Source organism: Lissotriton helveticus, chromosome 5_1 (genome assembly GCF_964261635.1).
Source record: "Lissotriton helveticus chromosome 5_1, aLisHel1.1, whole genome shotgun sequence".
NCBI lineage: Eukaryota > Metazoa > Chordata > Amphibia > Caudata > Salamandridae > Lissotriton > Lissotriton helveticus.
In genome coordinates this window covers 1,013,013,981-1,013,026,990 of record NC_136065.1, presented here as the reverse complement: position 1 = coordinate 1,013,026,990, position 13,010 = coordinate 1,013,013,981, and the positions used below count along the sequence as shown (strand labels likewise).

General features: G+C 42.1%; 1 protein-coding gene across 1 annotated transcript in view; it reads left to right on the top strand.

Moving 5' to 3' along the window:
• Positions 1–13,010, top strand: part of FANK1 (fibronectin type III and ankyrin repeat domains 1) — a 1,467,952-nt gene that overhangs the window by 1,107,293 nt on the left and 347,649 nt on the right. The window contains exon 6 of the mRNA XM_078643513.1: positions 9,696–9,761. Within this exon, the coding sequence (XP_078499639.1) occupies positions 9,696–9,761 (66 nt within the window). The remainder of the gene's footprint in view (positions 1–9,695; positions 9,762–13,010) is intronic.

Below are 13,010 nucleotides of genomic sequence, written 5' to 3'. Positions count from 1 at the left end.
CCCGACACTTATAGTGTCAGATTCATATTACTGCGTCAAAGCATATAACAAGGATTTGCAGACATGGATTCAGAACGGTTACAAAGATGACACAGATGCACCAATAAACCAGAAATTGCTCTGGGAACAAATAGCTCTTTTACAAAAAGAACTACCAATGACTCACGTGACACACTCACTGAGTCATCAGCGTGATGGCGTTCACGTTGTAGGGAATTCATTGGCTGAAACAGCCGCAGCGGCAGCCACTAAACCGGCTCCCGTAGATCGAAAAAAGCGTATATTAAAATACATTGAGGGTGAAACAATGCTGGCGGTGAAAACGTCATCAAAAGGCGACTGCTCAGCGTTACCGATCAACTATCCACTCAATTATACATACATAATCGATGCAAACTCCGTCCCTTTTGCTCGAATCCCTGGAGTGGGGGATAGAGTGATTCCAAACATGGACAGGAGAAGCTTGTTAATCGCAGACGCACACATGGGCGAGGGTCTCAGACACCTCAAACTGAAAGATTCTCTGGAAGAATTACAATCACGGTACTGGTGGCCAGGCATGAGCCTGCATTACACCATGTTTGTAAAAAACTGCCCAAACTGCAACAGAGATCGCAGTGGGGAGAGAAACAGTTTAATACCTCGTCTTATCAAGGCAGATAATATGACCAATAAAAAGAAGGGCTTGCGATTAACTTATACAGGCTAGTTTCCACTTATAATGTAGATCACCAGCACTCGGCTGACGTCCGGACTGTTATACAAAGATTTGCGAGTCTAAATGGCATATACGCTAAGAGCATGTTACGTTTGACCATTGTCTTCACTCTAGCCCTCCGGCCGGGGGGGAAACATGGCCAAATGAGCACAGCCCAGCGGGAATCTTCTCACTTCCTTCCTGAGGGTACGGGATGGTGTAAAGAAAAAACCAAGGCAGAAAGCAATCTATAATGGAAAGGATATTCGGTTCGGGAGCTGGGTGGGTCAAACATCTAATAAGTGTCCAACGTAGTCTAAATAACTTGCCAAGAAATTCTCTGAAGGGATTCAGTCCGTACGAATTATTATTTGGAACTAGAATGATTATCTCTGACCTCGACAGTCAGACTTCAGTGGTTAAAGAAAAAAGCTTTGATGTCAAAGACCGTTTGGCTATTTTGCAGGACTTAAACAAAACAAGAAAAGACCTGAGCAACATACAGTTGAAACAACAGCCAACAACCACTGAAGAATCACCACCTGTCCCAGCAAGACCTGTCTGGATTCCAAAAGTCGGGGATCTAGTCAGGGAGAAGATCGCGGTAAAGAAGGAATTTGGGCCTTCTTACAGAAAAGCAGTTCCTGTCTTGTCTGTCAACGGGACAAGATCAGTTGTACTACCGCCACTTGCTGGTAAAAAGGAGAACCGAGTTGTATCCATCGACCTGGTAAAACCACAACATGTGGCCGATAACAAACAGTAGGCCAAGTGGACTCCCAATAAGTAGCAGAACACCAAGGTTTGCTACCAGTACAGAGGTCCTAACAAAGAGGCTCATCACATTCGAAACGCCTACAGAAGAACAACAAGGACTATGCAACGATGCAATAGAACTCAGACCTCTGAAAACCCAAATAAAAACATTTAGCAGAGACACACCAATCTATAATGAAGTACCAAGTGAAAGTGCAAGAAACAAAAATCCTGAAGCAATTGGAACAATTGACAGAACTGCATCCGGCTACTTCATCAACTTCGATGATTCCTCTGAAAGCCTCAGTGAATCAAAGACACAGCCATCATCAAAATCCTTTAAAGACAAAGCTAAGGAACTTTTGAACCAACTGAAAGAAACATATCTGATTTCTCAATGGATTGAATTTTGGGTGGGTTTTGGTGCATTTATCCTCATACTTTGGCTCATCATGGTATTAACTTTGGGACGCTTCATTGAGGGAAAATATGCTAAAATGGACACAGCAAGTCAGAACATCAACTTGGTCCTCAAACCACACACATCTTCACACGTCGAGAAAAGAGAACTTTCTTCAGCCAACTTCACAGCCAATCCTATACCTGGTGGGGTAGCCTGGGACAACACTGACTATGAAATTTATGGTCCGGTCGAGATCCTGAAATACCCACACCAAATCAAGATCTCCTTGAGTGACTTTGCAAAACCAAACTCATTTGCTGATGATTGGGACTTCGAAAGCATTAATAACATGATGTCTGATTTAGTAATGTCTGCTAAATTTACCAAACATGATTATTTGCAGGGTTCTACAAATTATGACAGTATGTATTGCTATAACTACTATGGTAATCACTTTTTACATAGATCTGCACAACCTAGAAATGTGTTAAATTATAATCAATGGGAACATTGTGCAACACCTCCAAAAGGGAGCTCAAGAACCGTTTACGACAAATATTCATATTTTTCAGGTTTTAACACAAGTAATGCTGAAACATTTTATTTTAAATTGTCAAACAAGACAGGGATGAAAACCATGATAACCAACACAAAGTTGATATATTCAGATTCATTCTTCGAAGAAATGAATACTTTAGGATTTAATTATTGGGACAAAAATGTTGATTTGAAAAGTGTTTGGGGTACAAAAGAATGGCAAGTACAGGGTTTAGAAGCTTTGTTTAGAGCTTGCATGATCCCAGAACAAATGATATTTTTAAATGACACTGTTCAACAAACTACCTGTCTTGGCCTAGCCAAAATCAAAGATTTAAATAAACCGTCTATTCCAAAGCCAACAATGTTTAGCAATAACTCTGATACAGATGAAGAGATAGACGTAAACCATATATTAAACCAAAACAGAACACATCCTAATTGGAAACAATGGTTGATCTGGCCCACAGATACAAATAACTGTCAAGACAGATTCCTGAATAAAACACAGGGGTTCAAAATGACCAGGCCAGACCCTAGATATCCCCAAAGACATCACCCAGGGATAATAACAACCTACAGTGTGGGCAAATTATGCCTTCAGTGGCTACAAACTTCCACACTGCCTGAAATTAAGCAACACCTAACTTTACTTACTGATGGTGCTGACTTGCGTGATTTCATAATGGGACCACGCAAACAGCGTCAAAAGCGTTTCATAGCAGCCTCTGTATATGCAGCATACAATGAGGCCTGGAAGGTTACTCAAATTGAAACAGCAGAAAGAATACGGGAAATTGACCGTATTAATTTGGAAAAATCACTTTCTGTAGTGGACAATGGGTTAATGACTCTGTCCTCCAGAATTTTTCCATTGGACAGCATTGTGTCGTCAGCAATCTATATATTATCGCAAGACTTACTGTTATTACAACATGGTCAGTCACAATTGCGTTCTATTGTACAGCTTGGCTGGACGTTACAAAATCTGCGTTCAGGCTATGTGCCTTGGCGTTTAATCAACACAACGTCACTATTCCAAATCTTTAACCTTACTGATAGACAAATCGGTATGGCGCAAAAGGGTGCTGATTATACAATCTTGAGCATTGAAAAACTAGAAAGATTACCAATGACAATGTCAGAACGACCTGTCAGTGAATGGGTAATCCACGGAATCATAAATATTCCAATCTCAACCTTCAGGTTTCAATACTGCCAAAAATATATACAGGCTGGCATGTACGAGAAATTGGGAAAGGGGTACCTTAAAACAACTTGGAACCTGCCCTATTCGCATGCATGTGTCAGTAATAAAGGACAGAAAGTGTTTCTTAGTGGCAACAATTGTGCTATGTCACTAAGAGGCACGCTTCTGTGTAACGGAATTAGTTTGCATGGAGCCTGTGAAGGGAATTTATACAACCTTTCATGTCACCAGCAAGGCGCACCTGCAACCGAAATAGAACCATTCTTTCAAAGACTCTATAATGGGAGTTACATTCTTATTGTAGACCGCAAATGTTGTAGTCTTATGCCCGGGACTCCTTATCTAGTCACTACGACTGCGAAGGTCAAGTGCTGTGGACGTTCTTTGTTCCCCAGCTCCTTTCCAGACAGGGAGGCAAGGGCATGGCCCAGTTTGAAAATTACTTCTATTCGAATAGATACTTTAAGCAGAATGAAAACAGTGCTTCTTCAGACGCCTACAAGGCTCACGTCATCAAAAGAAACGTATGATCTACAAGTCGCAAGGACGACTGCAGAGATACATACATTATTATCGACTAATTCCCCCGTACATTTCGCGGAAATCCTGAGCGAAATCTTAAATATTTCTGATACCACTGGGGTCTCAAAGGTATTTAAGACAGTATTTTCGATGGCATTAACACCATTCAAAGCCATACTGGGTATTTTTCCAGATTTCGTCCATTCGATTTTTGGCGGACTTCCCCTGATCCTGGGATTAATTGCAGGAATCCTATTCTTAGTCCTTATTTTTCGTTATGGCAACCCATGTCACAGATCAAACTCTCGCGACAATGGAAGATACAATCCTAGCCATTGGATACCGGGACCGGATATCAAAAATCCTGGGAATATCCCGGCTTAGAGACCTGAACATGACTTGGTTTCTATCATTTCGACCAATGTGGCAAAGATGTGTTTTACCTGTATTGAGATGTCTGCTATGCGGAGAAGAATGCGTGTTAGACACCTGTCTGACGCTACAATCGGATGCGCCAGTGGATGCAGATACATTGTTGGTTCCTACCAAGGTTCACGCTTTGTGCTGCCCTCAAAGGCTGCCAATCCTGATGACGGCATTCGTGGAATCTTCACCACTTCGATTGAAGGGTAGTGAAGTTCAAGATGAAAGCAGCATTAATCAGGTACGACCTTCTGTCAGCAATGCGAATCAGAATGTCAATGGAGACAATCATGCGCACGAATGCATGGTTACACCTATTTCCGACTTAGTGGAACTTTCCCATGAAGCTGTTGACAGTTTTTTCAAAAGCCTTAATGATATGATGTTCTCTCCAGAACAGAAATAGAGACTTTTGAGCAAGCTCGCACACGGCGTTCCCTGAATTCGGCCTTCAACTTTGAAAATAAAGTCACATGAACAAATTTTCCCACCAGTTCACGGACAACAATTTTTTAGCAGCCCCAAATTATTTTTTACAAAATTTTCGGGACACTTATCTTCTGCTTAAAGTAAGAAACTATTCCTAGAGAACTAAGATTTCTATTTTTAGATACTTTATAAACTTTAGTTGCCCGCTGGTATGTTCACAAATATTTTATTATGTGATGAAATGGTCTCGGACTTTCTTTCTGTATAGCCATATTAAGAGCCATTTCATGTGTATTTCTCATATACCAAATAAGCAATAATGTCTACAAATGCGTGTTTATTTTAGCATTTAATTCATAGCTTAAGTGCATACAATATATATGACTGCAATTTTTCAGTATATTTGAAAATTTCAAAATGCATTTATGTATTTTGGGGTGGTGAGGTATACACTATACTCTATAGTATGTTGTACTATGTTATACTATGCATAGATTAGTAAATATGACCATAGTTAGCGTGGAGTGGGTGTCATGTATTCCTATAGGTTCTGAATCGATCCCCCTATTCCTGACCCTATTCTGGTTAAACTAACTATCAAGTTAACTAACAATCAGCCCATGAGGCAAGAAAAGCCCCCATGATGCAGATACCGTTATCTGACGCAGTCACACTACGGCACAGGAACGTGTTATCTGATTAGGTCATAACGCTTGAGATCTAATTAGACAAGCGACATTCCTCCAGCCCCTGATAAGGCATACGACGTTCTCATAACAAATCAAACCTATGACAACCTGGAAAATCCGTGCGGCCATTGTTTTGATTTCACAGAGAACTTCAGTAAAAGAATGTGCTAACGAGCAAGTCGTATGACATCTTTATTGACGCATCTATGTCCATCCTTACGTCAATCTCGGCACCTTTAAGGTATAAATATTGCCGATCTTGCCCTATGCAAACACACGCATGGTGACGAGACGGAGCAGCCATACTTGCCGAAGCCCAGAAGCAGAGCAGACCCCGCTGGCAGCAGCCCCGCCTTCCTGACGCGCTGAGCGACGCGCTGCTATCTCCTACCGAGAGACCCAGCACCGGCGCTTTCGGGCAGCCCTCGCAGGCAGCCTGGAATATCGAGACCAGAGAAAGAGATACCATTCCTCATTCATCCTAACTTCCAGGTACAGAACTGAATAACCCCTCACAGAGAATTCTTTAGTTATTCACTTGGCAAAAACAAACTTAACTTAAACTGTAACTTTCTATTCCCGCCCACGCATTAGACTTAGGTCAGGTACACGGGGTAGGCGTATTTAGAAACACCAGTTGAGTACGTTTAGTCAAATGTATATGTGTATGTAAATATATTTTAATCATTTTAAACATCATATGGCTCAGAAACCATATCAATGTTTTTACAGTATTATTTTATACTATTGCTTTTAATGTATGCACTTTACTTAACTATAAGTATTGCAATAATATCGATCCATTTCTCTTGTACGAGAAAAGAGACTGATCAATAAATAACACCTTTTTATTGAACACGCCCGTCTCTTCCTTTTCTCTACAATCTGATGAGACTAAGAATGCACGTACTGACTGAGTAAAATAATTGCCTTGTGCTCACACGACTCTGGAGATACACTCTTGATTAGGGGAGAGCAAAGTTGTCATGTTCAATGGTTGTCAGAAACTAAATCCCTTCTTGTCTAATCAGGGGAGTTAATTCTTTCCTGAACATTCGAGAAAGTTTCTAGCGAACTCTGAGCTACGCTGGCAAACCCAAAACTTAAGTCTAGTATCGACGGTAGTAGACCTAGTTAACGTCTGGCCTAGGCCTTTACTGCTGTAGGTATTATTCCAATGCGCAGAGCCTATTGGGAAGATAGGAACTACACTACACTGTTAGCATGTGTCTGGGGGGGCTGAACATTTTAAAACATTTTTGTGGGGAACCATAAAAACAGATCATAAACCTCTGATTTACATGATGGCACCAGGGGGAGGACGAACAATGTCTGCACATCTTCCTAGATTATCATCGAGATTGCAGCCATTCCAATATCAGATTGAATATGTACAAGGTAAAATGAATACTCATGCAGACTGCATGTCCAGGTTGCACTCTTCTTTTCAAGATAATATAGAAGATGATGAATGTGAGGTTGCTTTTACTTCTCATGATGTAAATTTAGTATATGGTGAGCAAATGAACCTATCTGAAGAATTCTGGTCACAAGAAATTGAGAAAGACGTAGAATTGACAAATGTTAAAAAATATATTTTGCAAGGGTGGCCTGAGCAAAGAAAAGTGTCTGGTGACATGATGAGCTACTTAAAAGTTCAAGATGAGTTAGCAATTGAAAGCGGATTACTTATGAGGGGAGATAAATTCGTCCCTCCTCATTCATTGAGGAATATCATCATTGGTATTGCACACAAAGGCCATTTAGGCATTTCATTCACAAAAAGACGTATAAGAGAATCCTTTTTGGTGGCCAGGAGTTGATGTAAGCGTGGAACACTTTGTACGATCTTGTACAAAGTGTGCCAACAGTGATAAATCTGCTTTGGCCTTACGTCCTTAACCTTGTCCAGTGGAATATCCATCTAGTCCATAGCGAAAACTTGGTTTTGATATTATTGGACCATTTGGTGTTCTTTTTGAACAAGAGAGATACAGGATTGTCTTAATCGACTATTTTTCAAAATGGCCTGAAGTTAAAATGGTAAAAGATGTCACATCCACAAATGTAATAGAGTTTTTAGATGATGTATTTTGCAGAGAAGGGATTCTAGAAGAGCTAGTTACCAATAATGGACCACAATTTATTAGTAAATAAATAGATTTTTTCTTTAAGAAATGTGAGATTGTACATTAAAAAATTGCTGTTTTCCACCCGGAAGCAAATGGTCAGGTTGAGCGATTTCACCCGGTGGTGAAGGAAGCTATGCAACTTTCTGTAAGGGGTGGTTTGAATTGGCATAATGCATTACAATCCATGTTACTGTCATATAGAACTTCACCAAATTCTGTTACTCTAGTTAATCCATTTGAGCTTTTGAGAGGTCGCAAACCTAGCACCAAACTCACTGCATGGTGGTTAAAAAAGAATCTTAATGACAAGCAGCCATTTTTCTGATGTTGATTATGATTTAGTTCGTCGTAGAGTGAAAGCTTACAAAGAAGACATGAAGAAAAAAAATGCAAAAAGAAACAAGGATCTATAAGTAAACAATAAATTTCACTTGGAGATTTTGTTTGCATAAAAAAAGAGGGAGTTCTAAAGGGATTTCCTGTTTGGTCACAACCTAAAAGAGTTGTGGAAGTTTTCAGACATGCTGTCAGGGTAGCAGGAGGTAGTTTATAGAATTTGAGTAGGGTCTCTATACTTAAAGGGAAGACATTTTCTGAGAGTGACCATGACAGCAATGTATTTTGGGATATCAAATCACAATATGACAAGTGTCATGCACCCAATGTTCCTGGTAATTCTTCTACAAGGGGTGTTAGAGCTCACTGTTTACCTGCAAGGTACAAAGACTATGTTATGAATTAATATTTCACATATATGTATATTGTTGTTGTATCTTATTTAATTAAATTTTTTTGTTGTTAAAATTATAAAGGGGGATGGTGTGTTGGTTTGTATAATGTACTATGTTGCACGCAATAGACACGAGACATTGTACTCTATATCGAGTCTCATGTCTGTCGCGTGTTGTTGTAGAGTGTGGATGTGAGCATCTTTCGAAAGATGGAAGGTTGGTTACAGCATTAGGAAATAGAATGTGACATTATTATGAACTGGACTTTTGAAGAGACAAGACGTGTATGCAGATTTAACCTCCTCGGAACCATACATCTGCCTCCGTGTCTTTTTCCACAACCACCACTGACGCTCCCCCGGAATCTGGCAGACGTCAGACCGCCAGACTCGTAATCAGGGCCTTATTGTAAGTAGAAACATGTTGATCACATGAAGCTACTATAAAGACAACAATACCCTAAGACGTCCTACTTTTAATTTTAACTTTAGCGTCGAGAACATAATTATTAGGATTCTTTGTTCACCTTTAGGTAATTTTAAACATATACATCAAGAGGTCCCCGCAGGAGCACCTATCCTTAAAAAAACAATGGTGCATTTAAAAAGTACTCCGATAGTTGCAAGCCATTGAGCTGAACAGGTTACCCTGCCTGCCCAATTGAGGAACAAAACCAGATGATCAAACATGCCACATTACTGGGTCAGGGATTTCACGTCCTGTGTACAGGATCATTGTAGAGCTAGGAATCTTAGCACTTGCATAACTGTGAAAACGCCTACTTTTTGTTTTGCTTATGCACATTGTAGTTCAGATGGCACTCTGAATTCACCTTATTTACTCTCATCTTTTGGTGATCTGCATGGTTCGGCATGTTAAAGTAAAACCTGTTGTCTTTGCCACCGCTGTTTATACTATTTACAACGTATGTCGCTTGCAGTAAACAAAAAAATGTTCACTTCACGTTTTCCTGGGTAAGTTGCTACCCTGTTACTTCACAGAAAACATTGTAACCTGCTGTGAATTATTGACGTAGCAGCATTGACTATATTTGAAATTATGTGTTCATATTTAATAAAAAATATCTGTTTATACATCTGAACAAAAGGTGTGTGTTAGAATTTCTCCGATAAATTTAAATGAGAATGTCTGTTTTCTTTACATAGTCTCGTCACTTTATTGGTTGAGAATGGTGCAGATGTGAAAAAGCTGAACGGAAGTGGAAAAGACAGGTATTTAAAACAAAATATCTTTATTCAGTTTTTTTAAAAAGACATGGACGTTTCATTTTGTGTAGTTTTGTCATGTTTCAGTACTTTTCTATTGTGTCATCGTTATTGGAACATTTGATTCAACTCTTACAACAATAACCCTGTGGTGGAAAGGTCAGAAACAGAAGCGAGGAGGTCGTAGAGGTTGAATATTGAAGGTTTTTATTGATGGTATCCAATAACCCGCAGGGTTTATATACAGGGTGTAGTTTTAAATAAAGTCTAATAACAAGACAGTCCTGTTGGTATAGCACAGAACGTTATATGGAGTTATCTTCCAAAGGTCCTCTTTCAGGTGTGTTGTCAGGTGGTCCATACAGCTCTTGACATTCCCTTTGGTATGGTTTCCCCCGGAGTACCGAAATCACTCAAACAAAGAAAAGAAAACAGCGGCCACTGATCATATCCAGTGTATGTTTTAAGCTAGTCCGTCACCACACCACATGCGAGGTTGGGTTATCATATGTGAGGTAGAAGAGAAACGTGAAGGAGGACTTTTAACTATGTGCACAGTCAAAGCAAGAGTAGGAGTTATGGCATTTCCGGCAAATGCCGGTCTCTGGAAACTTTATCCCCTATGACTAATGACCAGATTGGGAGCTACGGGATGACTCCAGGGCTAGGTCGGCAAGGTGAGCATAAACGTTGTTACACTACCTTCCCCCCAGATTGTCCCACCCCACTCCTTTATTGTTCTTGCGGCACCCGTTACGTACCGCTGTCTGCCACAACTCCTCTGAGTTGTGGCAGCTCGTGCGTGTCCTCCCGGCTCCACCACTCCTCGGTCTATCGCGCAAGAAATCACTGTCCACACTTCTTCAAGGAGCAAGAAAGGCCACTTTATTTTAAGACAGGTGCATAATACATTTATTGACCACATTCATTATTTATTTATTTCATAAAATTCCAATCTACACAGTATGCCTAAACATCCCTACCTAACAGAACCCGAAACTAACTCTTGACTACTACCCCTAGGATTACCCAACGAGCTACCCTTCAGGATGGCCAACCCGCTCCAGGCTGCCCACCCCACTATCAAAAATCGCCTCCTAAAGAACAAAGACACCTGTCCTAACAGTGGCAAAGCCCGAAGACCTAAGCAGCGCCTAGAGCACCGCAAAATAAAAAACCTAACTAAAGGAATAAAGGGAGGGTGGGTGGGGCAAAACACACCTCCCCTCCCTTGCCTCCCGCTACTCAGTTCCCAACCGCCAGCCTGACTTCCCCTTATCTACTCCCCTAATTAACCCCACCTGCTTCCCGATTACTCGCGCGAACACACCCAGGGAAAGACCAGCTCGCGCCTGGCTCTCCCTGGGTCCCCCCTCGCGCAAGAAATCACTGTCCACACTTCTTCAAGGAACAAGAAAGGCCACTTTATTTTAAGACAGGTGCATAATACATTTATTGACCACATTCATTATTTATTTATTTCATAAAATTCCAATCTACACAGTATGCCTAAACATCCCTACCTAACAGAACCCGAAACTAACTCTTGACTACTACCCCTAGGATTACCCAACGAGCTACCCTTCAGGATGGCCAACCCGCTCCAGGCTGCCCACCCCACTATCAAAAACCGCCACCCAGGAAAACCTTTAGTGTTTTCCTGCACCACCTAAAAGCGGAAGGGAAGGAGCACACCACAACTGCACCTGAAGAACTTTGGCAATCAAATCCCTGAGCTCCAGAAGGTAAAAAGAAGTGCCTAACGTAGACAGATGGACACCGTCCTCACAGAATAAATGCGTTTCTGAAACTTTCAAATGATAATGAGCCAAACTGTATATACATAAATGGTGACAAAAAAGTCGCATTGTTCTATTCACTTTGCGTCGTGCCTTCTCCATGGCGGAATAGCTCCTCGCCCCACGCCATTGCAAGCAAGGCACGAACTCAGTCCATACCACCATGGTGCTCACCCATGTGGTCTTGATGACTTCGAGATCTTGTTTCATTAACTTCAGCAAAGTCAAACCGGAAAGAGAAACTAAGTCGTTTTCCCCAAGGTGCAGCACCAGTAAATCCGGTGGGCCCCCCCAACCCTTCGAAACCAAAGAAGCCAAGGCAGGAAAGAGACCGCCCCAGCGCATGCCCCCTGTGCCATACCAGGAGACTTCATGTGTCAGGCTGCTTAAACCCAGAGATCTACCACAAAGCTGACGTGCAGCGGCCACAGCAGCCCTCTTAACAAAAGAGTGACCAAGAATCCACACCCTCCTTTTTGCTCCAGCGACCGCGGGCCAAGGACCTAGGAGAAAAAGAAATGTTAGGCATAGCACAGGCGAACTATTTTCTCACATACTTCTCACAACATCTGGAGCACCAACGCCCAATACGCCGAATTTGCGACCAATCCCACCCCAACCTGGCGGCCTCTGTCGCTGCCCCAATCCGGAAGGAATGGGTACCGAATTGAGAAGGATCCCGCCCCAGAGCCAATAAAACCTTGCGGAGGACAGCCAGCAACTGAGAAACAATAATGGGGCTGCCATCAGCATGGCAAAAAATGGCCCCCGGAACAAAGTGAGGGGAAGACACAAAAACCTCCCATTCCCCCACAGGGCAGCAAGAAGACACACCGCTCCGTCCCAAAAACACCCACTTACCCCTCCCCATCTGATCAGTCTTGGACATACGCAACCACAGATGCACCCTGTCATGCTCCACTACTACCTCACTGCTAGTCATACCCACTCTATCTCGCAAACCAAGCAGCTCAGAGGCCCGAAACGCCCCAAAGAATAACCACACAAAACACAAACGAAATATCTGGCACTCAAATGCATCGTAACAGCACCCTTTCAAACGTGATAAAAGCAGCTGAAGCAACTCAAAAGTCACCGGCTGTCGCAGCTTCTGTGCACCAGCCTGAAGCCTACCCAAACCTTTTAAAACTTTCCGGACCAACACCCCCCCAACAGGATCCCTCCCCCACCAAAGCAGCCCATAAAAAGACACCCCAGCCAACTTGCCCGAGATGGTTGTGTGGGAGAGGCCTGTATCCGCCAAATGCAAAACAAACTGCAGGACAAATTGTTCATCAGATAACCCAGCCCGTACTGGGCCCGCCATGTCGTCACCAAACTGCAGAAACTCCTGCCAGGCCTTCAGATAACTCCGACGGGTGGACGCAGCCACTGAATTCTCCACTAAGTGGTGCACCCTCAATCCCCCAATGCCCATACGTACTGTGGGATCGGC